This window comes from Pipra filicauda, unplaced genomic scaffold, assembly GCF_003945595.2.
Source record: "Pipra filicauda isolate LSUMZ 115617 unplaced genomic scaffold, ASM394559v2 scaffold118_size2161507_pilon, whole genome shotgun sequence".
Classification (NCBI taxonomy): Eukaryota; Metazoa; Chordata; class Aves; order Passeriformes; family Pipridae; genus Pipra; species Pipra filicauda.
The window spans coordinates 270,174-297,195 of record NW_024103640.1 but is presented as its reverse complement, the minus strand read 5'-3'; the positions used below and the strand labels follow the sequence as shown (position 1 = coordinate 297,195).

The window sequence follows — 27,022 nt, the reverse complement described above, 5'->3', positions numbered from 1 at the left end:
CCTTAAAAGTTTTGGGGGTTTTTTTCCCCAAAACGGGTTTTGGGACTCACGACAGGGCCCAGAACGATGGATGTCCCACGGAGACACCCCCGAGGCCCGCCAGGGCTGGGCTGTCCCCTCACGGCTCCCCGCCCTCCGCCCCTCCGCGCGCTCCCCTCACGGCCCCAACATGGCGGCGGGGCCGCACCTGCCCCGCTCGCGGCCGCCCCGCCCCGCCGCGGCCCCGCGGGGCCGGCAGGGGGCGTGCGGGGCTCCGGCGGGACAGCGCCGCTTCTATTTAGCGCAGGGCCGGCGCCGGGGCACGCACCGACCCCGCACCGCGCCGGGGCACGCACCGACCCCGCACCGCGCCGGCACCGCACCGGCACAGCACCGCACGGCACCGCACCGCACCGCACGGCGAGCGCCCGCCGGCACCGGCACGAGGAGGAGGAGGACGAGCGGCTGCCGGCACCGCACCGGGGCAAGGACAGCGAGCGGCCGCCGGCATCGCGCCGGCGCCAGCACCGCGGGAAGGACAGCGAGCGGCCGCCGGCACCGCACCGGCACCGCACGGGCAGCGGCGAGAGGAGAGCGAGCGGCGCCGGCCCCGCAGCGGAGCCCGCGCACACAGCAGCGACCGCCGCCCGCCCGGCCCCGCCGCAGGTACGAGCGGGTCCGGCAGAGCCCGGCAGGTGTCCGGCGTGTTGTCCCCCCCCCGCATTGCTTTGACCGAAAAATCGCTTTTCCGCCCCAAAGCGTGCGCCGGCGGGGCAGTGCCGCTGCCCGCGCCTCGCCCGGCGCCGCTCCCGCTTCGGTGCGGCGTCAAGCGCCGGGATGTTTTAAAACTCCGTGGACTGGTTATTTCCGCCCCCCTCTCCCGGCTGGATAAAACCCCCGGGCTGGGAAGGGCGACCGAGCCTCCCCGTCTCCTCGCGGCAGCGCCCGGCCGCCTCTCCCAGGTAGGGGCTGGGTGGGCGCCCCGCTCCCAGCCCGCTCCCAGCCCGCTCCCAGCCCGCTCCCAGCCCGCTCCCAGCCCGCTCTCAGCCCGCTCCCGGGGGTGCCGCTGCTCCCCCGGCGATGGAGACCGCCGAGAGCACTCCCGTTTGATTTGTGTTTCCTCTCTTTCAAGGTTCACGATGTTGACAGCTATGTTCTTGGCTGCTCTCGTTCTCATTACAGTACATTCGCAGGAAACTGAGGAAACCATAACGTACACGGTAAGGTTTAATAGAGTCGGAACTGATTACTGCTTTTGCGGGGATTCTTTTCTAAATGACCCTTAGGAAAAACCGAATTTCTTGCCAGCGTATAGCGTGTGCTGCAGAGGTCGTGGAGTTCGGATGTTAACCATAAAATAAGCCGTTCCTGCCCTGAAACACCGTTTAAAAGTTGACAGGATTGAGCAAAATAGGCTTCGACTGCCTGCTCTGAAAAGTTTAGCTATGTACTCAGCTTGAGGGACTGAACAAAATTAGGAGGTTCTAATATTGTTTTAATCCATTTTCATAAAGACAGGGTCCCTAGGACCTTCACTTGAAATATATGGAATTTGACAGATGATTAGGTCGAACATTCTTTAGTGTTTTCTTAAGGTTATTTCAAGCTGCTTTTAACAAAATGTAAGTGCTTCCAAATTCGGGGCTCTTAATGAAGCATCTGAGTCCTGCAGTGATCACGGGACTGTTCATTTCTGAGCTGCTTCGGAGCACTGGTTTTGCATGGCTTGATAAAATCGTACAGGAGTGCTGGAAATAGGTCCTGCTTGCAACCAAGTGCCAGGGTAAGAGATTTAAAGGCGTTTTTTAAGGATTTTTTCTTTTAAACGTGCTCGTGTTCAGCCTTTGGCTTGCATAATGCATGTCATGGAAGGAGTGACAATTACATCGGCTTGGGCTGGGGAAAAACCCACATTTTCACATCTGATTACAGTTGTAATCCCTGCAACTTGCTTCATATGGGTGGACCTCTGGATGTGTGCACAGACATCAGCAATGCCACACAAGCAGAAAATTCTGCACACATGCAAAAAGTTAGAGAACCACAGCCAAAGCCTGAGATTGGGACTTACACAAGTAATCCCACTGAAGTCAGTGGGATGGCTCCAGCAAGTAAATATTGCAGAGCTGGACCTTCTGGTAGAAGTCAGGGCTTAGAGAAGCCTCAAGTGAGCATCAGGAAGTCAGTCATAAAATACTTTAACACCGGGCTTTAGGAGCATTAGGGATTTGAAGGCTGGGAGTACTTTTATTCAGAGGCTTCTGTGATTTACTTTTTTTTCCAAGTCCCTATGTGTAAGTGGAAACTGAAGATCTAAGTATCTTTTGAAAATCCAGACTAAACAGGGATCCCCCCCTCCTCCTTTTCTGCATTTATTACATGTTCCTTTTTAAAAATAAAGTAGCATTTTTTGATAAGCCTCCATAATTCTGATTATGCCAACTGAAAGTTTGTAGCAGGTCTATATAACTTGGGTACCTACGCTTCATTTCCAAAGAGTTCTTAACATTTAGGTGCTTCGATGATCATTAGACTTCCAGCCGTGCAAGATGAAACAAAAAGCTTAGCTTTGGGAGCTTTGACTCTTGGGATGCTACTGTTTCTCATGCAAACATTGTATTCACTTAGGGCCAAATCCTTTGCTATTGTACAAGTGCCTTGGGCTGCAGTAATAGATGGACTTGGCTCCTTGCAGTTAAACACACAGTACTTCTGTTGTGCATTAACAGGAATCGGGTGATTCAGTAAATGCATGAATTAGCTGTTTTCCCCCGGGTCTGCGTTTTCATAGCTACAGTAACTTTGGTGTTGTCAACTCAGCATGTAGTCATTCCTTTAGGGAATGTCCACTTACCCCTCTGGGAGAAAGAGCCTTCAAAGTTCCAGCTCGCTGCCAAGTCGCTGGTGTCACCTACAAGGCAAGAGAACATTTTCAGTCCCACTGCTGAGTCAGTAACGAGTTCCTCAAAATAACTTGAGGAGAGTACGTGGAACACGTGCATCTTGGCATCAGAAGGTCAAGTTTGTCACTTGCAAGTCCCTGAGCAGCAGAGGAGTAGCAACAAGATCGAGCTTGCTTGGCTGTGACTAATTCCATTAGCCGACTCAATTCTTTTGTTGTATGGGGCCATTAAACCAATATCCTGAGCAGCACAGGATGCACCCACACAGCACAGCCCCGTTGATTCACTGAGAGTTTCATATTCTAAATGTTTCTGCTGCAGTTGGTAGCACCGGGATACTTTGCTACTCAGTGTCTGCAACTGCAATCTGTGATTAAAATGACTTTGCTCTAGACAATGTAGTGGTTTGGGGCAGAGGGATAGTGAAGATGCAGGGCAGAATATTTAAAATTATTGCTGAACTTGCTAGTCTGCACTGATATGAGGAGTTGCCGAGCCTTGTCTTGTTTGAATTTTGCAAAGTCTTGTATAAATAAGTAGTCCTGCTGTTATAAACTCTAACGGTTTATTGTGTGTCTCACAATATAAATTGTCCTTCCTCGACGGCAGTCCCTGGATCATGTGATTAAAAAGCATGTGAATGAATTCCCAGCCGTCCTGGGAGCCCTCCCCATTGCCAGAGTGCTAACGGGAGAGAGGATGAAGGCCAGGGGCACAGAGCCCCCCCAGGCCCTGGGAACGAATCATGTTCACCTGGTGGAAGGCCCTGTGAACAAGACCAAAATTCAGAAAAACTTGCTGGTTTGTTCCTGAGAAGATTTTCGTACTGGTCAGCTGAGTCAAGCCAAAGGACAGATGCTTTAAGACAGTGCATGAGAACAGGGCAAGGAGAAAAGTGATGCTTTGCTCACTTTGTTCTCCAGCCCCGGTAAAACCATCTTACAACAAACAAAACCTTGGGAACTTCCCGAGACAGAGCCTCTCTCTGTACATTATAGAATATTCCAATTTGGAAGAGACCCAGACTTGTTGTTCATGCAAAACCCAGTGCTGTACCCATAGCTATTACCCACAGCCATTTTTCTAGCTTACCAAGGTGTGCAAACATTGCTTTTCCCTCAGTGCCAAGCTGTGAGCTCACTGAATACACTCGATTATTCTCCCAAAACGAAGAATCCCGAGCAGCCTAATTTCTTTGTCTCTTTTCTCTTTCTCTGCAGCAATGCACGGATGGCTACGAGTGGGATCCCGTTAGGCAACGGTGCAAAGGTACAGTGACTCATTCTCGCAGACAGACTCGCCACCGGTATTGTTTCAGCACTGTCGTTGCACCCCCTGTTTTGGGCAGGGAGGGCTGTGCGCACATCTGGTTGTTTTGTTTGTATTGTGGCTGTTGCAGGAGGTCCGCCTGTTAAAAGCATGCCTTGTGTTGTTGCTAACCACAGATATTGATGAATGTGAAATAGTCCCAGATGCATGTAAAGGTGGGATGAAATGTGTTAACCACTATGGAGGATACCTCTGTCTACCCAGAACGGCCCAAATTATTGTAAATGAGCGGGAAGAGGCAGCGGCCGAATCCACCAGCGGTCGGAACAACGTGATCCGCCGGACCCCGGCCGACCCCCAGCGAGCCCCCCCAAACCCAACCCACCAAATCCAGTGCGCGGCTGGGTACGAGCAGAGCGACCACAACGTGTGCCAAGGTAAGGCTGAATTTTGGAATGGTCAGAGTGTGGGGGACAACAATCCACTGCCTGGGCAGTGACAGCCTGGAATCTCCCGTTGACTGGAAGGGGTTGTTCTCCATTGAACTGGACATGTGCATGCTGGAAATAAGTGAAATAAATCACAGGCATGGCGTTGAGCAAGGAACAGACCGTGCAGCTCGTTGCAGTCTTACAGTCTGTTCCATCTATTCAGAATTAATTCTGTTGTCTGTAGCTCCTAAAAAAAAAAAACCCTCAGGGCAACTCTAGTCCAGCATTTTGTGTTGTACTAAGTATGTCAAGGAGAGGCAGTGCTGTGAAAAAAGCGGGCAAGACAGCAAGTCAGAAACAGTTCCTAAAGGTTTGCAGAACTCTGTGTTTTTCAATAACTAAATGCTGAATGGGACAAAAAATAACCACTGGGTGAACGTCTGCTTAGAGCAGACTGCAGTGCAGGAGGGTCCAGTGCTTTCATCCTGGGTCAGGAATATTTCTCCAGTGGTAGGAACCAAACATCTGAACAGCTTTGTGCTCTTGTCTTCCCTGTGGAAGTAGCTCTAGGCAGACCCTGCCAGGTTGCTTCTAGTCATAGCCTGGCCACTCTTTGAAACTATGGCAATGAAGAGCTTTCATCTGAGTGTACATACACCACACACAGTGCCAAAAATTCTCAGGGCATTAGCAATGTTAATTGTATGCATTCAGCAACCAGACTCACAAGCACTACTGTAAACTAAGACTCTTTCATTTATTATTTCATATAAATAGTTTACTCTTCTACTTGCTGAAGTAACAAATGTTTCGTCCACTGTTTTGTTTTCTTTCATAAAAATATATTCTACTCCTTGGTCCCAAACTTGCTTTTCAAGCACATTAGTGGGATACCCCTGAAAACAGAGGGCAAAACTTGACCTCATGGTTCATCTTTTCCACTTTGTGGCCTGTAACAGTATAATCACATAAAATAGTACTTGAGTGACTATAATCAGGGCAAGCTGTAATGTACAGTGGTAGTTTCCTTCTCCCTGGTATTCGTGTACACAGAACGTTATTTATCACTAGTAAGTAAATTCCCTGTCATTCTGGAGCACAGTAATCATCATGGAGAAGTTATTTTTGTAGGCAAAGCCTCAGAGTTGCATTTCTGGCTTATCTGCTCACGTTCAACGTTTTCTGTCACCCCAATTCAAGAATGTCAGGCACAGAACAAGCAGGAGGTCAGTGCTGTGATCCCCTCAACCCTGGGCATTCACTTGGGGTTATCAAGAGAAAATCAGAGCTAAGGATGGAAAATTACTTTTTTTTTTTTTTTCTTAGTTTAACTTGGCAAAGTAGGGGCAGAACCAGGAGCAGAACTCCTGGGTTGGGCTGGCACTCCCTCCTTCAGGTGATGCTCCTGGCACTCCTCCTCCCTGGTGAATCACAATAAACTGTTCCAGCTTTAGCACAAAACGCTTTGGTCTGATTAAAAAATGCGAGAAATGCTAGAAAACTCCCAGACATGACCATCCCTTTTGCTGCCCTGGCTTTAGGGGTATAAATTTGGGATAGAGTAGGGAAGACTAACAGCATGTTAAATACCTCGTATTCCAAATAAAGGTTGGGAGTTAGAGCCCAACAACTGGTTGAGGTTTCTGTTTTGGTGAGGAGAAGATTGGTGGTGATGCATTACTATTACTTTAGTGAGACTTGCAACTAAATATTTCTACTCAATTCACAATCTCTGGTTAATTTATAACAAGTAACTGTTGTTACAGCACCAGAACATTGTAACCCAAGCACACAAACTGTGCTGAAATCTTGGGCTTGACTGAATCAAGAGTTTTGCTACTCATTTCCTCATGCCAGGATTTCAATCTAAATGCAGAAAGCATGGAAATATTAGTGCTTAAAAGCTGAAATGTATTGTACTGAATGAATTCCAGCTGGAAAAGGGGCAGTGGACAGTGTGCTTGAAAGAAAGGATAAAAGACTTTTGGAGCACTTAAAGCCTGCATTCAACTTCATGATCTTCGTGCTTTTTCACTGCTGAAAATATCTTATAAAAGATAATCTTGATCAGCAATGGTCCCAGTGCGGATTTATTTAATTATGGTTAAAAGACTTTGCTATGATAACTGCCCCAGGCTCCCAGGGAGTGTAACTTACAGATACAGTCACACTTCAGCTTGTTTTATTGTTTAGTAAATCAAATATGAAGTCCAGCTCCTTCTAATTGTTTGCAGATGTATGACATTCTCCTTCCAGTCCAGCAGCACTAAGTATTTTATAACCCATGTGAAAGTGTGGAGACCTCTGGTTAAAACAATAACACGCTCTGAGGAGCTGAATTACTGACATCATGCTGGAGTGTGAGGGGCCTTCTGTTTGAACACCAGTGTCCACTCCCTTTAAACACAGAATATGGGGGTAGCACAGGCCAAACACACTCCTGGGCTTGGAGTAAATAGATATAAATGTACTGGTCCTGGTTCTGAAGTGCTGAGATAGAGCATTTTTATAACTACTAGTGTTTGGAAACATGTGGATGTTAAAGGTGTAGGTAGTAAAAACTTCCTGGGAAATTCTGAAGTGAGTGCCAGGAGCCCCCAAAACGATGCAAAGCTGAGGGGAGGTTATTCTGGAGGGAGATCTCTTATGCAGGAACTGTACAGAGCCCCAAGTGCTGTGCTTCAACTTCAACAACTTGGGCCTTAAATTCTGAGTTTATGACCTTAACTAATCCCCCCCGTCCCCATCCTGGGATAACCAGTTCCCACTTCACTGTCACTCCTAGATTTGGTCACCAAGGCAGATTCCCAGCTGTGGCACAGGAAGGCATTGGGATGCCCAGACCTCTTTACAAGGACATGTAGGACAAGGGGGAATGGGTTTCAATTGAAAGAGAGTAGGTTTAAATGGGATATTCGGAAGGAATCCTTCCCTGTGAGGGTGGGGAGGCTCTGCCACAGGTTGCCCAGAGAAGCTGTGGCTGCCCCATCCCTGGAAGTGTCCACTGTGAGAGTATCACTGTAAGGAGCAAAAAACAGAGTAAGAAACAATTTTAAGCAAATAACTGAGTTGACTCACGCTCACAGACACTTTTTGCCTGATAAAAACCATAAATAGCTGCACTCAGTGCCTCATACAAGACTGAGTTGTTTTTTACTGTGATTTGAGTCTGCTCCTATTGCAGTCAAAGGTAAATCAGCCAATTAATTCAATTTTGTCAAGCCTAGTCTGCAAGAACATACTGGCTTTTCCTAGAATGTTAATGACACTGGAATGAAAAAAAAGGGACCAAACAAAGGTGCCAAATAACCTGTAAACTTGAGAGGGGGGAAGAACTTATTTTTCTTGCCTTGCTCCCATGCTGGCAATACAAGCAATAAAGTAAGCGGGTTTTCTGCTCCTCAGCTAAATGAGCTTCTGATATTTCTCCAGTCTGTTTATCACCCTTTGTGCTACTGCAAATGTGAAGGACAGGAGGGAGGCAGATTGTAATACAAGAGATCAATACTGTCTCATATGGCAGAGACATTTTTTTCCAAGGAGTTCTGCCTAGACTTGGTGGATGTTGGTTGCTTTTTTCCTTCTCTGTGGTGGGAGGAAAGAAATGAATTTGTTTTCTGTGCTCTGGTTACTTTTCCCCTGCAAAATCATTTCAGGGCTCTCTTCATCGTAGGGCTCAGGGATTTTTTTTGTTAAGTTTTCTGGTTCTTTTCAAAGTAACTTACCATACTCAAGCTATGCTTTTAATTCAAGAAGTTAATTAAGTGTGAATAAATCAAATAAGCCTACATTTTGCATCTCTAGAGACCTTTGTTCTGTTAAGGAGGGAGGGACAAGGAGGAGCAGTTCACAATGTCCTTTTTCATACAGAAATCACTTTATATTAAATATATATATATGTGAGGGATGTGCAAGTGGCACAGGACACAAGAGGTGGGTGAGTGCAGGTGCCTTTGCCTGGCCCTGGCTGTGCCTCTGGCAGCTCTTCCCTGGCATCTTGGCCGGGGCACAGAAGGCTGCTCTGCAATGCAGCTCCTAATGAGCTCCACTTACCCTGCTTTGATTGCCCTCCCCGAGGGCTCCTGGAATTTGGAAGTTTGCAGGTCCAGCTCAGAGGGAACCAAACCTGGAATGCACGGCAGGAGGGCCACTAATGTGCCACAAGCACTAACGAGCATTCCAGTGTTCAGGGCTGAACTCCAGGGAGCCCAGAGCCCCTCAGAAGGGCATGGACTGGGAGTCTGGAGCCTCTGCACCAAGTTCTGATCTGCTCCTATGAGTTAGAGCTATTTGCTAACACAGAACCTAAAATACAGCTATAATAACTCCTTAGGCTGAGCCCAGGAACGTGTTGGAGAGCTTTTTGTAACATATTGCATCACCCCACGTTTTCCCCATTCCTGTATGTAAGGAGTACTTACAAAATGCCTCCGGACTAGTTTGGAAAGAGCCTGAGGTATGACAAGTTCAGTTCCAGGGTTGTTCCTCTCTGGGCAAGACTATTTACAAGGACATGTAGGACAAGGGGGAATGGGTTTCAATTGAAAGAGAGTAGGTGTAGATTGGATATTAGGAAGGAATCCTTCTCTGTGAGGGTGGGGAGGCCCTGGCACAGGTTGCCCAGAGAAGCTGTGGCTGCCCCATCCCTGGAAGTGTCCAAGGCCAGGTTGGATGGGGCTTGGAGCAACCTGGGATAGGGGAAGGTGTCCCTGCCCATGGCAGGGGGTGGGATTGGATCACCTTTAAGGTCCTTCCAACCCAAACCACTCTGTGATTCTCTGAACAGCACTAGACCTGTTTGGTTGGAGGACGGGGTGAGGAGAGAGGCTGTGACAGGAAAAATAAGGCCTTGTTATGTGGTTCAGGATGCCATCAGTTCATCCAAGTGCCAGCTCAGTTCATATGTCCATGTTTGCTGCAGAATTTCAGCAAGTGGGGAGCACTTGTTGCCAGCAGGAGCCACCTGAAATTCTGCAGCAAACACGGACAAGTGAACCCTGGTTACATGTGGCATTTGAATATTAAGCACTTGGACAAGCCATAGGAATGTTGCAGGTCCAAGGGAATCCACAGAAGGACACAAGCTGACACTCTGACAGCTCTTTGTCCCGACTGTTCACAGATGCCAATTAATTTCTTGTACATTTGGATGCATCATGCAGAGATCGTCTTTCCTCAGCCCATCCCGAACCGATTGTTCAAGCTGTTAATCTGTGAAACTGCTGCATTCTGCTGCAAAGAGCCCTTTCTGGAGCATCTCTCGAGGGCCCAGAGGGAAGCTCACAAAAAAAACATCTCGCTTTGAGGGCCTGGTTTGGGGCATTTTGGAAATCTGGTCACTGTGAATCATCTCCCCGTGTGCGCTATTTGCACAGCTGTGAGTGTCATGTCAAGACCTTGGATGGATATTCCCTGTTCTGTCTGACCATTTTGCTGGGAGCATCCATCACAAGCATAAATACAAGCAGCTGCTTTCTTTCTTTTAGTGAGTTGCTGTTTTCCCATTGTCCTGACCCTGCAGGAATATGCTCCATGTGCTGCAGCTAAAGATTCCTCCCCCTTTGCTAATGGTGCTAAGTGTCCTAGAGGCAAGCGAGCCTCCCAAAGCTGTATTATTTACCTTAGCTGCTGAACTGGGATTGTGCAGGCAAGCCCCAGACTCCCAGTTTAAGTAAACTCATTAGCAGTTCTCATGGCTCCTTGTTCCAGGAAAATGGGATTGTACAGTAGTCACATCCACTGTCATCCTCGTGGGCTGGATTTGTTGATTTTAAAGCCTGTTTCCTTAGTAGCTCGGAGGAGGCTCATGTTTTGACAGACAAAACATTGCAAATGGACTCAGAAGGCACATGGCCTGAAGAAGTCCAAGCCTCCAGCCATCTGTCCTCCTTCAGAATTCCACTCTCTAAGCTGGAGGTCTTTTCCACGGTGCAATCAGGAATAACACCAGATAGCAAAGGGGAAGAATGTGCTTATGCCTGATCCTGACTTGGCTTCCCCCTGTACTTGGCACCCCATTAAAAGGCTTAGAGTATTTATCTCTCCCTTTGAGGAATTCCCTGTACCTGCTGCAAACTCAGACACAGGCATCCTGTGAGTCAGGGAACCACCCAAGGACTGGGAGCTGTCAGTGGGGAGCATCAGAAAGCACAGAACGGGGCTGGTGGAGCACAGGATGGGTTTGTTCCCTGTGCCAACACCTGCTCCCAAGGAAACACATCCTCCAGCACTGCAGTGGTGCACTGAGAGCACCCTGGCAGCAGTTATTGGCACCCTTCCTGGAGAGTTTTAGTGATACTACTGCCACTTGGGGGATAGATTTCTGGAAGCCTACTGCCACGAAAGGATCACAGGGATGTTCCCAGTGTGCTTGCTCTGGGCAGGTCTGCAGTTGTGTCCTCCCGGTCTCCTGCACTCTCATTCCTCAGCCTGCTGAGAAAGGCTCCTCCTCCCTCCAATTGTTTGCTCAGGGTAATTTTCTCTCAACCAATTTCTTCTCCCTTTTAAAACCCCATTCCTACTTCAGATTAATTAGTGGACACTGGAAATGCTCTTTCATTTTGGAAGTACCAAGCCACCTTTCCTAGGACATTTCTAAAGGATCTCAGCACTGCAGACACATAGTTTTCAAGGTTCCAAGACATTGCTTGAATTTAGCAAGTTGGAAAACTTGTTCAAGTTTGACACTGTTATTGCCCTTATTTTATTCCCTTTCCAAGTGATTTTCTCCCTTTCCATGCTGGCAGAGGAAGATGATAGCTGCTGTTTGTCTCTGCCTTTCTGTGAGTGCCAGAACAGTCCTGCAGGGAGAACAAAGCCTCCCACAAAGGCAGCAGTGGTGTGTTTGATTCTCCCCTGCACCACCCAGGGATGCCTGTGCTCCTCTGCATGTCCTTTCCCAGGGTATTCCATCTGCTGCTCCACAGCCCAGCCTCCAGCACTCCAAGAATCCATCCCGTGGGATGTTCAGACTTGCTGTGCTGCCCTTTTCCTCCGGCCAGAGACAATGGGAGTGTCACAGGACTCGGGAGGTATTTTGGGGCTGGTGGAAACCACAATGGGAGTGTAATTTTTGAGCTCACCTTCCCGGGCTGCATCTCAAACATTCCACAGATTTTGTGGTGTGCTCAGCTACTCTTGTGCAGCACTTTGTGCTCTGTCTGTGTTCACTGAGCAAGGATCTGTACTTTTTGATCGTGGCTTTAATGTAAGCTGAGCTTGGCCACCTCCCTTCATTACACTTAAAGAATATTTATTCCCTCTTCCCCTCTGTGATGCTTTTTGTTCTGCTTTTTCTGGACTATCACCATTTATGCATGTTTTAGGATAAGTCACACCAGATTTAAGCATCCTTTGGGCTGAAGGGTTTTTATCAAAAGGAATTTTGTCACATACCTGTGGAAGTTTAGTTGCTTCTGTCCACGAGATTGGGGGATCAGAACTTGGCTTGTAAGATCTCTTCCTTCTGATGTGTCAAGAAAATATGGAATAGGTCATCAGCCATATAAAATTCATGGGTAGAAAGCATGAAATTCCCCAAAACCCTTAAGTTTTCATCTTTAGTTTGCTAAGTTTTGTTTTCATGGCAGCCAGAAAGCAACGGTTTGGAGAGAAAGTTATTTGCCATAATTAAACATGCAGCACAATTTAACTTGCAAAAAACATACTGAACACACAAGAATCCTGCTTGTTTCTTCTTTCATCTACATTTGAACTCTACCAAAAAGACAAGAGGGATTTGCAAATTACAGAGCTCTGAAGTATTTTAGCACACATGCAGTTATTACAAAATACCTTTTATGCTCATTCCCATTTGTGTTTTAGTTGTTAATGTGAAATCCCTTTGGAAGTTGGTTCTGTTGCAAGTAGCGTGGAGAAATGTTTCATCTTTGTTAGGTAGAATTATATGGTAAAACCTGTAGCATTGAAGCTGGAAAAAAAATGAGTAAGAAAACATGTGTTATACAGACTTTTAGAAGTTGCAGTGCTAAGAAAAAGTTCCTCAGGCCCAAAAATTAACTAGACATTTTTTGGCACAAGGTATCCCAAGCTCTTAATTAAGCATTTTTAAAATGAGATATAATTAGACCCTTTATCTAATAATAAAGGTATATCTAATTTTTTAAAATTAGATATAAGTAGACCCTTATCTGTTGCTGTTACTGAATACCTTAAATAAGGAACTTCACCTCACTGAAATATCTTCACCTTCACCCCATATCTGTTCTGCAGTTAGAACTGGGAAAGGTAACAATTTCCTGGGTGGTTTTCAAGAGCTTGCCCATAAGGTAACATTTAACAACAGGCTTGCACACAGGAAAGGAATAAATTTCTGCTCACTTTGCCACGTTTTCAGTATGATTTTAGGACTTGGCCTATCTTATAAAACTACCCCGATCAGAAAGGTGGGAAAAACAATCTCTTTCTTGTCTAAATTTACTCTGTGGAGTATTTTGAGTACCTGGGCTCCATTAAAAACTAGGTGGGATTAAATACACGTTTAGAAGCAACAAATACAGTCAGTGTTTGGAGAAAGTTCATCTAAGTTGATCAACATAGCATCACTTGAAGAAATAAATATCCCGGTCAAGTGCCTTAAAAATAGCAACAGAGTTCTAAATCGGTCTCAGGGTTCTGGGGTTTGCAGGAGGAGAACATTGTGGCTCAAAGAACCTGAGGGGGAAGAGAGTTATAACCATATTCATAACCCTGTTCCTGTTACAGTGTGTGCAGGAAAAAAACCCACCCTTTTTCCCCATGGCAAACAATGACCATTATTTAAACCATCCAGAAAACCTATTATTTAATCTATTAGTCAGCATGTGGGAAAGGATGATTTTGGGGAGGGGGCTGCTGTCTGTGTGTGTCTTCCAAGACAAAGCATTCCTCTCTCAGAAACTGTGGCTCTTTAAGGCTATAAGAGAAAATTCCCCGTGTTTAGAAGATTATTTTTATGAAAGGGTTGCTTCATTCCGTATTTAAATCAAAACATTCTCTCCATTCCGATGACACTGAGATTTCAGTGTCCCCTGTCAGGAGAATCTCTCCTCGCTCTGGATGCAGATTTATAAGGCTCCAGGCACCTTTGAAATCAGCTGAAAGCACAGCCATGGCCTGGAGCCAAAAGCCCAAACCAGCCAAGGAGATCCACCCAGCAACACCCTCGAGCACCCCCCGCTCTTCCCCTAAGCACAGCTTTAGAGCGCTAGGCTTGAGCTTGTCTCTGCTTTCCCCACCCTCCCAAACGCTTCCTGGGGGATTCCCCGAGCCGCGCGAGGGCTGTTGGGGATGCAGGAACTGATTTTCTCACCTAGCAAACAGCTCTGTGCAGGGCTGCTCCTCCCGGGGCAAGGGCAACGCTGCAAAACAGAGAAGGCAACGGTTTGGGGATGAGGACAGGTTTTAAACGCAGGGAAAAGGGATAAATATGGCAAACCCACCCAGAAGCAAGGAGGGGTTGGGGAAGGCAGGTTTGCAAGTGCTGTTTCCCACTTGGAGACACACAGTTCCAGTCTTGATTTGTGATGCTGAAAGGTGGTATGGCTGGAGGAACCCAGAGAAGGAAATGCTTCCTGAACTCCCTGCCATGGGATAGGAGTGAGGCCAACAGGATTAAACAAAAGTCTGGGTATTTTACACTGAAGTTAAAACCCAGCACCTTCTGAAAGGGTGATAAACCTAACTGATGCTTAAGGCAATCTGTAATTATTAAAGAATGTCAGGATGAGGTTAATTGTTGAAGAGCAGATTGGTGATATCTGTGATTTTCTGAGGTATCTCATTCTGAGAATGCACAGCCTGTCACGTTTTCCATCTTCCTGGATGTGGTGCCTGCTACCTGTGGATTGAGCACCAGGCAATTCCCAGAGCTCTGACTAACCACTCAAGTAGACATTAGATGCTCAGTACCATAATAGAACCACTACAACCTGCAGAAGGCTGAGACTTTTTCTGGGCAGAGAACAAACCAGTGTAGTTTTGCTGAGAACTAAAACCACTGGGAAATTCAGACGAGAGCTTCTGTAATTGTGCCAAAGTGTAAATAATTTGATTATTAGCTGTCAAGTGCAACTCAATACACTTCTATAGCAAAAAGGAACCAGGTTTTAGCATCAGAAGATTTTCATGATAGGAATCATGGTTTGTTATCATGGAATACTGACATTCAGTGACATTTTGTACTGGCAAAGCTTCCAGGGGCCTTGAAATGCTCCCTTCTCCTGGACAACACGAGCGTGGAGAAGGAACTGTCCTGCTCTGAACATACCTTAGGAAGCACATTCTTCCCACCCCGCTCTTGCTGTGCTCAGTGGTGCATTTGGGACAAAAGCAGCAGCAGTCAGTGTGACTGTACATCTGCCTCCTCGTTGGAGTGCCTGTCACACCCAGCACAGCCAAGAAGTGGCCTCAGCACGTTCTGGCTCGTGGTGCAGCGGGAGCCCCGGGGGCTCATGTGTGACCATGGCCCAGCCAGAAAGAACCACCCCCAGTGCCTCAGGACACAACAGAGAGCCAAAAGGCACCATGATAAGCAGGGTTTTTTTCCTTTGGCTGTAAGAGCCCAAGCGGGACAGCCCTGGGATGTGCCTGGATCAAGTGGGGAGCATCTTTGCTGAAGACGTCCCAGGCACTGCAGTTTTATGGCTCCGAGCTCCAGAGCTGGGTCTGTCACACAAATCCAGCTTCAAGACAGCATTACTGTCCCTCTGGGAGGCACTTGGGATGGGCTGCAGAGACAACAGCCCTTAAAAGCTGCTCTGAGAATATGCAGGTTTTTCCATTCCTATCATTTGGGCCTCAACTGAAAAATTAAATGCTTATGTCCCACTGTTAACTATTCTTAGCACTAATTTCACAGCTTAAGCCCAGGGATGACCAAATGGCTTCCTTGCAGATCTTTTTCTCTTGGTTCACAGCTGGGCTGAGTTTATTTAGTTTGGTGCTTCAGTTGTATTAAAAAAAAAGCCGAACTTTTGTGACAGCCTCCATAAATGTTTTAATCAGAAACCTCAATTTCACTTATCAAACTATTTAGGATGATTTATGGTGCCACTCACCAGTGACAGTTCCCTTGTAGAAGGCACCAAATGCACATCTGCAGTGAAAAACCTCACCTGAGAAACCCTTCCATGTTCATCCTTCTAAACTTTGGGGCTTGCATTCCTTCTTGATTTTCTTCAACAAGACTGAAAAATAGACTTTCTTGGGTTTCACCCACTATTTCTCACTGTACCTTTCAGAACTGAAATTTTTATAGAACCCTGCTGTATTTATATGAAAATGTGGTTTGTTTTCTTACAAAAGGTGAAGGTTAGGAGGTGTTTTCCATAAGGGAGAGTAACACAATTTTGGGCAGCCTGGATTTGAATGAAAACATCTTCCTGGGGAGCAGACTAACTAGTGAGAAGCCAAATGTCATCCCCGACCTCTCAGGACACAACTCTTGCTACAAGTGAAACAAAACTAAAAATAAATTAAAAATAATTACAAAATTCATAATTCCACTGACACCTTTGCCTCAGTTTCCACTGTCCCGAACCAGCCCTTCCCCTTGTTGCTGGCAACTTTTATTTCAAAGCCCCTCACTGAAAGCCTGCCAGAGCAGGCCTGCAATGCCAGGCCCAGGCTGATCCACTCCAGGGTGGGTGGGAAATGCTGGAGAGGATGGGAGGGAGCAGCCTGGCTGTGAAGGAATTGGCTGTTTCCTCAGGGTTTCTCAGTGTCAGATCATCCTGCTGAACATCCCAGCTCATCTCCCATCCAGAAATGCTGCTCCTTTCAGATGCTCTTCCCACAATTCTCATTTCTATTTCATTCCTTATTCTCCGTTTTCTTTACTTGGACCAGCACCAAGTGCCAAAACCTGCCTGCAAACAGCAGTGATCCTGGATAAATCACTGTACAATTAGCACCAGCAGTGTCAGAATGGTAACGAAACAAAGCTGCTCCTTCAGAAACCAGATCCTTTGCATTTCTGATTCCTGGTGGCTCTGAACAGGGCTGGGAACAGTTGCCAGTGCCAGATGAGACCACACTGTCACTTTTACTCACTAGATGCTTCATGCCACTTTTTTAGGGAGTGAAGCCTGGCTTGGCTAAGATAATCATCTCCTCAGTATCCTCTCTGTAAAATCTTATCCCTTCTAGAAGTGGAATTTCAAAATTAGTGATGCTCTGCAAACCAAATGCATTCTCTTCCTTATGAGGAGCAGACAAGGCTGGTTTGGGACAGAACAACACAGAGATCTTGCCCTGACCTTCCCAGATTCCTGTGCTGGCTCCAGGGGCTTTGCTCTCCACTGCTGGGCACTTCAGGCAAACACATGTACATGGAATAAGTGTGAAGCCTTATGGGGCAAATAAAAATTCCTGCACAAACAAGAGGAATAATAAATCAAGCCCAAGAGCTTTAGGTCAATATGAAGAATTAACCTATTTACTAAACCTTCTGGAGATAAGAGATCATTGTTCTTTGCTTTGAAAAGATTTTTGTTTTTAATATGTGCCTAGCCTCACTTATCTATTATGCTTTGCTTCCTTTTTATTTTCCTTTCATTGAAAGTGAGACCTAACTCCTTAAAAATCATTTGGACTTGATCCTAAAGCACACTGAACACCTCCCAGTCCTTTGGAAAATAATGGGATACAAGAACTTTCACGACTTAGTTTTCATTTCTGGGAGGTGTTTCCGAGCCTCTGAAATCAGTTCAGAAGGTCCTGGGGGGGTTATTTGCTGAGAAACTGCATTTCTTTGCCTCCATATTGATCTTTTTGCCTGTCCACGAAATCTCCAAGGCAAACTAATGGTCTGTTAGATCCTAAACAAGTTTAGATACAGATCTGGCTACAGAGGATGCTCAATTAACTGCTAAAACCCAATCTTGTCCTTGGTCTCCCAGTGTTTTGCATATTTATTGGTACCATTCATTAAACTCGAGGGAGTTGGTTAGATACTGTACACAAGTTTTTAAGCTACTTAAGCCCACATGTTTACAGTCTGCTAAAAACTTCCCCTCCTCTTCAGCAGCCCCTGTCTGGAAATCTTGTATTTTGAAAAAGCTCTTAAAAAAGAAATCTTTCCAGGCCACAAATTCCATGACCTGGTTCCTGCTGTCCCCCGAAACCCCTCACTCTCTCCTCTGGCTGCTGGAACATGGCCCTGGCTTTGGGTTCAGAGTTCAGAGCAGGAGAACAGGGGAATCCTTCTCCACAGCAGGGCTTCTGAAAGCCAAGGGCACAGAGAAACCCAAGCTCTGGGTTAGACCTCCCCAACTTACACAGGGAATTTGAGGTGGATTAGGTTGGGAAGAGGCTTAACGTTGCAAACAGCAGTCCGGGTTATTTTATTTAAGCTAACAAATATCAGAGTCACCTAAATAACAGTAGGGTTGGGAAATTATATTAAAATACTTTAAAACACTTTATCTTCAGAATTTTAAGCAATTTTTCCCCTTTATGTGCTTGTAGATATTTACTTTCCCTCTGCTATAAACAGACCATCCTGCTCAAACTCAGGTACATCTCTCCTTGCTTTCCCTTTTAATTCTATCCCTTGCTCTTGGCATTAATTACTCTGATATAATTAGCCTCCCCTCGATTTATCTTCTGCCAGTTCATCTCTTGCCTCCTCAGTCCTTGGAATGCAGCACTTCCATGAGGGAAGAGCCACCAGTCCATTTCTTTGCCATCCAGCAGCTGAAGGAGCATGGCACAAATTTCCCCCCAAACTGCTCCACAGTCTGAGTGGACAATCCATCCTCCTGGAATTCCATCCATCTGGAAGGCATTTGAGGCAGCAAGGCACCTCTGAAAGCCTCCAGTGGGATCGAAATGCCGGGATGCAGACAGGGAATGTGTCCTGGGCACTGAGCTCATACCCTTCATTTGCAAGAGAACAAAAATCTGGGACTTCGTGCCTTTGAAAGAGGGGAATGGAACAGAGCAAGAACCAAGCAACACACCTCTGGGGAAAAAAGAGGGGGGGGAAGGCCCTCAGTGCTTCTTTTTTTATGAAGGATGGCTACAAGAAAGATGGAGAGGGACTTTTTACAAGAGCATGGAGTGACAGGAGAAGGGGGAAGGGCTTCTGACAGAAAGTAGGGTTAGACTGGATATCAGGAAAAATTCTTCCCTGTGAGGGTGGGGAGGCCCTGGCACAGGTTGCCCAGAGAAGCTATGGCTGCCCCATCCCTGGAAGCGTCCAAGGCCAGGTTGGACGGGGCTTGGAGCAACCTGGGCTAGTGGAAGGTGTCCCTGCCCATGGCAGGGGGTGGCACTGGATGGGCTTTAAGGTCCCTTCCCACCCAGGCCATTCTCTGATTCTGAAACCTCCCACTCCTCTTTTTTCCTGGGGCCAGAAGCAGGAAAACCTCCCATGCCACAAAGTATTAAAAAACTTGTCCAGTGAATCTGTCAGGGCCTGTTCCTTCCCTTCCCAACATCAGCTACAAAGCCGATTCCTCTTCATTCCTGCAGCTCTCTGGAGGCAGGAATCCTGGTTTGGATGGGCATCAGTCCCACTGACTGTCCCACAGCAGATCCTCCACATGTGTCCTCCTAGTGCTTTCCACTGCCTGCCAGTGACCCAGAGCCACAGGACTTGCTCCTACCAGTGTTCTCCTTGCTTGGAGCACGGGAATGGTTCATTTTTCCACGTCCTTGGCTCCGCCGCCCCGCTCGACATCAACACACGTTCCGGGGAGTGCCCACGCTTCGTCACAACCACAAACAGTTTCAAAAGCAACAATTTTCTTTCATTCGGTTGTAAACTGCCCTTTCAGGAATTTCATGCACTTGCAGGGAGTAGAAGGGATTGTCAGAGGAGCTTCTTGTCCTTTCAGAGCCATCTTGCAGGAGCTGCTTTTCTCTGTTTTGACAAAGACTGCTCCTCTCTCTCTCTTACCTGTGTTCTGCACACTTTCAGATCATCTCGAGACTTGCACAGGGCTGGAGCTATTTTGGCTTGTTTTCATTGGCAGCTGCTGTGTACTACCAGGCACCCACGTGAGCAAAACTACAGAGCCCAGACAACTTTTGTACAGAGTCACTCTGGCCACGCTCTCTCCGTGGGTTTTGCTTGGCACGAGTGATATCAAGCACCAGCCTTTCCCTCGGCTCCTGGGGTAAACTGAAATGCACCTTATAGACAGAAGATGCAGGCACCAAGGGCACTGCCCGTGGGCAATCAGCCACCTCGGGGCTATGGGAAAAAATTCAGTGAGATATGATTCAGAAACAGCTGAATAGGGTGCCACAAACTCGCCCGGCGCTTCACAAACAAAGGCACTTTCTCTGCCCGCAGAAATTGGAAAGGCAGAACCCAGAGGACCAGGGAAAGAAACTGCAGGAGAGGAAGAGTGGGAGATTTAAGGGAGAGAGGGAGAAAAACGGGGGTTGTCAGAGTGGAAAGTGTAATTTTGAAGGCCATTAAATGATGTGTGGAGTAAAAGGAGGGGCTTTGTTGGGCCCAGCTCTGGTGAGCTCCAGCTCGAGCTTTGCAAAAACGGCCCGTGTAAGACACTTCAAAAAGCAGGTGGTTTGTTCCTCAAGCTCTGGTTGAGCTGAAGGCTCCTACTGATCCCAGCTGGAGCTGCTGGCTGTGCTCTCCTGGCAGACTGGGAGCTGGGAATACCTTCCATCCCACCCAGCAGTGACGATGATGTGCTCGGATGATGTGGCAGCAATTATTTATCTGCTGCCTTGGGGTTTCTCCTCCACGCTCGCCAAGCACCCAAAAATCAGCCTGTACAGAGGGATGCTGACATTTCTACATTTCCATTGCACCTTCCTGCTCCTTCTGCAGGAATTCTAACAGCTCTATGGTAATTTAGGCACTCTTTTTTTTCCTTGCTCTCACTAACAAATTTGGAAGCAAATTCCACCATATTTATCGAGTTCAAACATGTCCCGAATAACCTCATTATCTGAGAGCACACCCCAAAGGAAAACCCCCTCAAAACATCCCTTTTCCCAGGTTTCTGAGCATCCTGGGACTACTTGGTGCACCCAGCAAAGATGAAGCAGGAAAGAGCAGGCAGGGCAGACCTCGGTTATTCCCTGAATGGATTTACACACTCGCTTAATACCATGTAAATACTGCAAAATAAAGCATGGATCTTGTCAAACTTCAGAACTTAGCAAATAAGGAGCATTAGAAACAGCAAACAGAGCTGCCAAGTCAGTGAGAGATCCCACGTCCTGCCTGGCAATCCCTCTAAATACATCCTTTCTCCCACTTCATGTGACCTTTTCAGGTCAGCAATGCTGTGTGTTAGTTTAATATTTTCAAACTGGAACTTTACTGGTATTTGGCCTACTTTTTTCTATTTATTTTCTAAACAAATGGTAGCCACTCCCTTCTCCAAGTAACCTTTTAAGCCTCGCCAGGAGTCTGCGAAGATCACAAGGTACGAAAAAGAAAAAAAAGAATTCAAAAAAACTCCCATGCTCAGGCAAACAAAGCAGGTTGCTGCACTTCCCACTCCGCCAGCCCCGCAGCTGGGAAGGCCAGGATGCTCCAGGAGTACTCACTTACTCTAGGAAACGCTGCTGAAATCTCATTTTCAGTGCAAAGTGCCAGGAGTTTGGTAGCACTGAGGCAAACCCGTGGAACTTCCCAGCCAAACACCAGGGGAAAAAAAATAAAAGAAGGGAAAAGCTGTCCCAGTTGCTACTTCTCCTTGATTGCTTCAAGGCACATCCTCAGCCCGAGAGCAGAGCCCAGCACAATTTGAAGGCAAAGTCATTTTGGAAGAAAAAATAGCTCTCTCTTCCCAAGGAAACTTCTGGGGTTTAAAATGTTCGGGTTTATTTATTACTAACTCATTGAAAGAACAAAGTATTTTTTGGTGTCTTTTTTTTTTTTTTCCCTTTTTTTGTTCCCAAACACAGAAAAAAAAAAAAAAAGGTGGCTAAACCCCAGAAAAATCTTAGAGCGGGGCCAAAAATAATAATAATTTTCAGTTTTCAGAATTTTTTTGTCAGGTTTTTGAAAGAGCAACAAATACTTCCCAAGCACTGCTCCAACTTCCAATCTCCAGTCGACTGCACACCCTCAGCTCGTTTCAGTTCCCCTTCATCCAGCCCTTTTTGCCCACCAGAACCTCCTGGCCTGCTTCTTGCACCTTCATTTGCCTTCCTTTATAAGTGTAATAAGTATAAACTGCCTCTTTTTTTGTCTTTCACCTTCAAACAATTGATTTCCTTTTCTCTGGTGCCTCTGCCTCACTTTTGATCCTGCCCGGCTTTGCCTCCTGTATCTATCCTCTTTCAAACAAAGAATTTTTAAGGCTTCAAGCTTCATTTTCAACCCCTCTTCATGTTGAGAATCACATGGAAAACCGAATTTTCCACTTCTGTTCTAATGGGGAGCCAACTAATGTGAGTTCTTCAGGCAAGACAGGCAAAACAAAAACGTATAAGACACAATTCCTGATGGGTTTGTACTGGGTAGCACTGCTTGTTTTTATCTATTGCCCCAGAAATCTCCACTTCTGCTCATCCATTTCCCTCCACTTGAACTGTGCAACCTGAACATTGTGTTTTTCTATCCCAGCTCTTCCAGTCCCCTCCCATCCCTGGAGTATATTTTGGACCAGACCGACCAACGTGTCTTTTTCAAGTGCTATTTCCACAATTTGCTTTTGTTCTTCTATCATTCACAAGTCGTTGAAGGCGTGAAAGTGAATTTCTTTTAACCATCTCTACTTCACGGGGTCAAAGTAATGCTTTAAATGAGTTTTAGATGCATTTCTTCAAAACAAGCCATCTGTGGGGACGTACAGCAACACCCTCCAAGTATCCCAGAACCACGGAGGGAAAATTCCTGACTAAATAATGCCTTCAAAGGCATTTCTGGAGTTGGACCAGCCTCAGGAATCTGCTTATTTACGTAGGGAGCTGTGGAGATTGCAGCGTGTTGGTACCGCCAACAGATAGGATGATTAGTGCTAAAAACAATATCATTTGAGATAAGCCTTCTCCTTTGGAAAGTTGCTATTGAACTCGGCTTGAACCTCAGGGTTCTCAGCCTGGAAACCACGGCTCAAATCCTAAAAAGGCTCCTTCAGCTGGAGGGGGATAGGACTGGATTGATCAACAAATATGTGAAGTCCCTTGTCCTTGTATCTTAAGGTCTCTTGGATTTGTATAAATCCAAGCAAAGCTGCACTGATGAGCTGCAGTCACTCCCCAAAAACACCAGATCAGGCTCCCGTGCTGCTGAGCAGGACTAGAGCAGCTCAAGGTGTGCCGACACATAAGAACAGCAACATTTCTTTCTGCAGGACCTGTTTTTGAGCTGTCCCAGAAGGCAAGCTGGTTTTTGGGGAGCTGCTTGTGTTTCCCTGTGCAGGGCTCAGCAGCTGCCCCTGGAGGTGCTGGGGAAGGGCCTGCAAAGCTTTAATGAGCCCTTCTGCAACTCCCTAATTAAAAAGCAAGGCCTGGCTCTCCCTGCCATCACAGGTTGTAGCAGCAATGTTCTGTCCAGTCAAGCCTTGCTAAAGGAAAATGCTTATGAGGTTTCCAAGGAGAGAAATAAACAGAATGGGAACGAACAGGGAACTTGGAACTTTTAAGTGTATGTAATTAAGCAAAAAATACATCCTTCAGATAATTCTGGAAAGTATTAGGAGATATTCATAATTCATAACCAGTTGTTTGGTTTTCTTTCAAGCAAGGGGGCAGCTTTACATCAAACACTGACTAGCTTTTCCATTAACTTAAATAAACAAACCAGTATGCTTCAAGTTAAGGGAACATCTTTTTTTTTTTTTTTCTTCTTTTTTCCCTCCTTTTTAATAACTGGGTGAATTAGAAATAAGAACAAGACATTTACTTTCAAATAGGAAATTAGTTTGCATGCTATTCCTTCATGTTAAAAATACTTTGGAACACTCACAAAAACAATGTTAAGCTGAATTTATGGAAGTGTTCCATATCAGTTCTGAAGATGATATGCCAGATGTCGGGGAGAGCTCTTTCATCTGCAATAATGGAATAGTTTAATCCACCCTTGTTGTTTTTGAGCCCGCTCCAAGTGGATTGGTCATCATGGGTGGGTGATCCTCACTTAGGCAGGCATGAACCAAAAAAGCACAAGTTGTTAGACCTCTAGCAGAAAAATCACAAGAAAGCAACAGCAGGAAATACTCCACTGAAAGGAAAAATAAGCCATTGCAATGTAAATCAAAAAGTTTGCCATTGTGACAACTCACATTTTGAGGCACTCAGAGACTTGCAGATACATTGCACTGAATTAGGGGATTGTAAACGGTTCCTTTCATGGCCCCAGCAAAAATGAAAGCCCAAAACACACATTTTAAATTAATATAGGTCAAACACATGGAATCTCTTTCTTTTTGATGAGCAGGAAGACTGGTCCTGTGCAGGGCTAAGGGTTGGACTCAATGATCCTTAGGGGTCCCTTCCAACTCGGCGTATTCTGGGATTCACTGACAGTGAACATTGTGGTCTTCTAATGGGGGGATTGAAGAGCTTTTCCCTTTGAGAAACCTGAAACACAGACATATATAATGTTCTTATTTTAAGAACATCACTATAATGTTCTTATTTTAATGTCCATGTTCTTATTTTAAGAAGACACAGTGAAGTAACACAGAACAGAAAATCCTTTTGGGAATGGTTTGTGGCCTTGTATCAGAGTTGCTGTTATAGCAGCCACACCACTGTCATTTGTACTGGTAATTTCAATTACTGGATTCGTGTGTCCCATCCAGTTACTTGGATGAGGAGGTAACTCCAGGGGATCTTGGCACTGGAAGGCATTCACCTTGTGCAATGTGTGAGGGAAAGGAGCATCCCAGCTGGAGGGAAGTGCAGCAGAAGGGAAGCGATGCATCAGCTCAAAGCTTCATTCATTTTTTTTCCCCTCTTCAGCTGCTGCCCCTCCCAGACACGTGGGAGATGTTGTAGTGCTGAAAGCCATGGCTCCCTCCTCTCTGGAGCTGTTGTGTGTGATCAGTCAGTTCGGTGTGGACATACCAGAGACAATACATAATTGGGACAGAAGGCTGCAGCCCAGGCTCCAGCAGTGCAGCTCCTTAGCTCTGCTCACTTCAGAGCAGGATGCTGCTCCTGCACCCTCACATTCCTCAAGCCAAGGTTGGGTAACTTGCCCAAATTCGCCGTATTTCCTCTCACTTTTGCAGTCCAAAGACAGGGAACTATGAGTTGCACTGCATTCACTTGTTTTTTGTACATTTACTACATTAATACTTGGCCTTATTTCTATTCTGTTGTGCCATGGTGTCCAGGAATACTAAAAGATGAACCTGCAGGGGCCTTGCTTTGCTGTGCTCTCAGGTGTGAGAGGGGAAACATCTCAGCACGCCGAGGGAGCCGGGCCATTTTTCAGGAAAATCTTATTAATTTCAACATTCTACCTCACATACTTGCTTAACTGTGGCTCTTGGCTCTTCCAGCTGCTTTTCCTGTGCAAACAAGTATTTGTGCAGGTTACCTCTGTGCTCAACTGTGAAAACTTGTTACCAGGGCAATCAGTCCAACAGACTGAGCAGGAGAGGGCCAGAGGAAAACTGGGAAGGGAGGGAGAAAAGGCAGCACTAAAGAGGGGGTTTAAGGGCTGTGCAGAGCTGGGCACAGCTAGAGATGCTGCTTCCCAACACCACTAAACCTGGATTAGCAGGTTCTGCTGCTCCAGGGATGAGGAATTCCTCCAAATATTCCATCTCCTGGTACCTGCTGACCTCGGGTTATGTAACAGGTTTTGTGCCGGGGTTTGCCACGGCCTCCCAACACCAACGAGTTAAAAGCTGTCCGGGCACCCAGCCCAGCTGAACGACATCCCAAACGCTGGAGGAAGTAGCAAGGGAAATAGAAAAGCCTCTGACAGAAATTGTTGATAGCTTGCTAAGGGCTGGGGAGGGAACCAGGGAAATTTGGAGGTTGCTGATGTTGTTCCTATGGGTAAGAAAGGATCAGGGAGGATCCAGGAAACGACAGCGCAGTGAGCTTGGCTGCAGTTGCAAGAACAATATAAGGAACATAAATAGGGGACAGAATATTTCATTTGGTGAAATAAAGCCCATGCTCATGGAGGAGCTACAGTGGCCTAGTTCCTTCAGGTATTTTATTTTCAGGTGAAAAATGCCAGTATAAAGCACCTTACAGAGAGAAGAAAAGCCCGTGAAGTGGCCAGAAAGCGCAAGGTTTCCCAGGCTCCTGGGGTTAAGTCAATTGTCCGTGATGCTGCAGATCCCTGTGTGTCTGACATCAGACTCTCTGGTGCCATTGCTGACGTGGGAGGTGATGTTTGCACTGCAGATGAATCCACTGGAAAAACAGACCAAGCCAATCTCTGGTCTCACTCACACTGAGAACTCACAAAATTTAAACCCATGAACTAAAATATTTATGGTTTACATTCAAAACAAGCGGAGAGCAGGTTCTCCAGAGTCAGTGACAAGTGCAACACTGACAGAGGTGGGATCATCCTGCATTTACATTTCTGTAAACCAGTCAGCAGCCGGTCCTTTGGTGCTGCTCAGTGGGGACAGAGATAAGAATTTTAATCCTACAAAATCATTTTAAGAACCCTCTTTTTTACCTGGTGGAATATCCTGCTACAGGCCAGAACAGAGAAAAGCAGCCTACCATTCTTTGGCGAGTTCTTTTGACAGATGGGTACGTGCCCAGCCAAGGAGAGCAAGAAGATGCTGTGGCACGTGGCAATATTGTGAGAGGCAGCGAGCAGCTGAGCACTTCAGTCACAGGAGTAAAACACACTCGAGTTAGTTAAGAAAACACTTCCCCAGCCCTGAGCACAACTTACAGGGATGTGCTGCAGGAGGAAAGGCTTAAGTGGCTCGAATAAGAGGAAGGCAGATGTGGATTGCTGTTTTTTCTCTCTGTTTCTGGAGCCCTGGGGAAATGCATCCCCCGAGTTTGTGCTTCTCCTCCTGACAGGAGGCAAATCGCCGAGATTAGGCTGTTGCATAAGTGAGTGAGCAGCATGAGTCAGGGGGTTTGGGAAAAGTGAGTCACGGCGTGGAGGGAACCCAGCCAGGGCCGGAGCTCAGAGAGAGACCAGGGGGAAAATATTAAGGATGTAGATAAGAGCCTGACAGAGGGGAGGGCACAGGGAAGGGAAACGCTGTCCTGAGAAGAGGGAACCATCCACGAGGTTTAGGGAAAGCTAAAAAGCAGGTCAGGCAGAATTTTTGTACACAACTGGTGGTTGAAATGCAGAGGAGCTGCCAAAGTCAGCAAGGGAAGGACAGAAGTGTGTAAATCACTTCAGGAGGGAGCACGGGCACATTTTTGGAAAATGAGGGAATCACTGGGTATAGCCATTAGTGAGCCTTATGGAATTAGAGCTATGAAATGCCAGTGCATTTGTATTTTGAAGGAATCCAGGAGCAAGTCCTGCTGCCCTCTGTGGTCTCACACTAGCGCTGGAGC

General features: G+C 46.5%; 1 protein-coding gene across 2 annotated transcripts in view; it reads left to right on the top strand.

Moving 5' to 3' along the window:
* The first annotated feature begins 364 nt into the window (after positions 1–364).
* Positions 365–27,022, top strand: part of EFEMP1 (EGF containing fibulin extracellular matrix protein 1) — a 42,481-nt gene continuing 15,823 nt past the window's right edge. Inside the window, exons 1-4 of one of the 2 annotated variants that reach the window (XM_027728176.2) lie at positions 365–645; positions 1,112–1,199; positions 4,103–4,151; positions 4,328–4,588. In XM_027728176.2, coding sequence (XP_027583977.1) covers positions 1,119–1,199; positions 4,103–4,151; positions 4,328–4,588 — 391 coding nt within the window. In that variant the 5' untranslated portion in view covers positions 365–645; positions 1,112–1,118. Of the gene's footprint in view, positions 646–853; positions 942–1,111; positions 1,200–4,102; positions 4,152–4,327; positions 4,589–27,022 lie in introns of those variants that run through there. The other variant, XM_027728177.2, reaches the window with a different exon arrangement.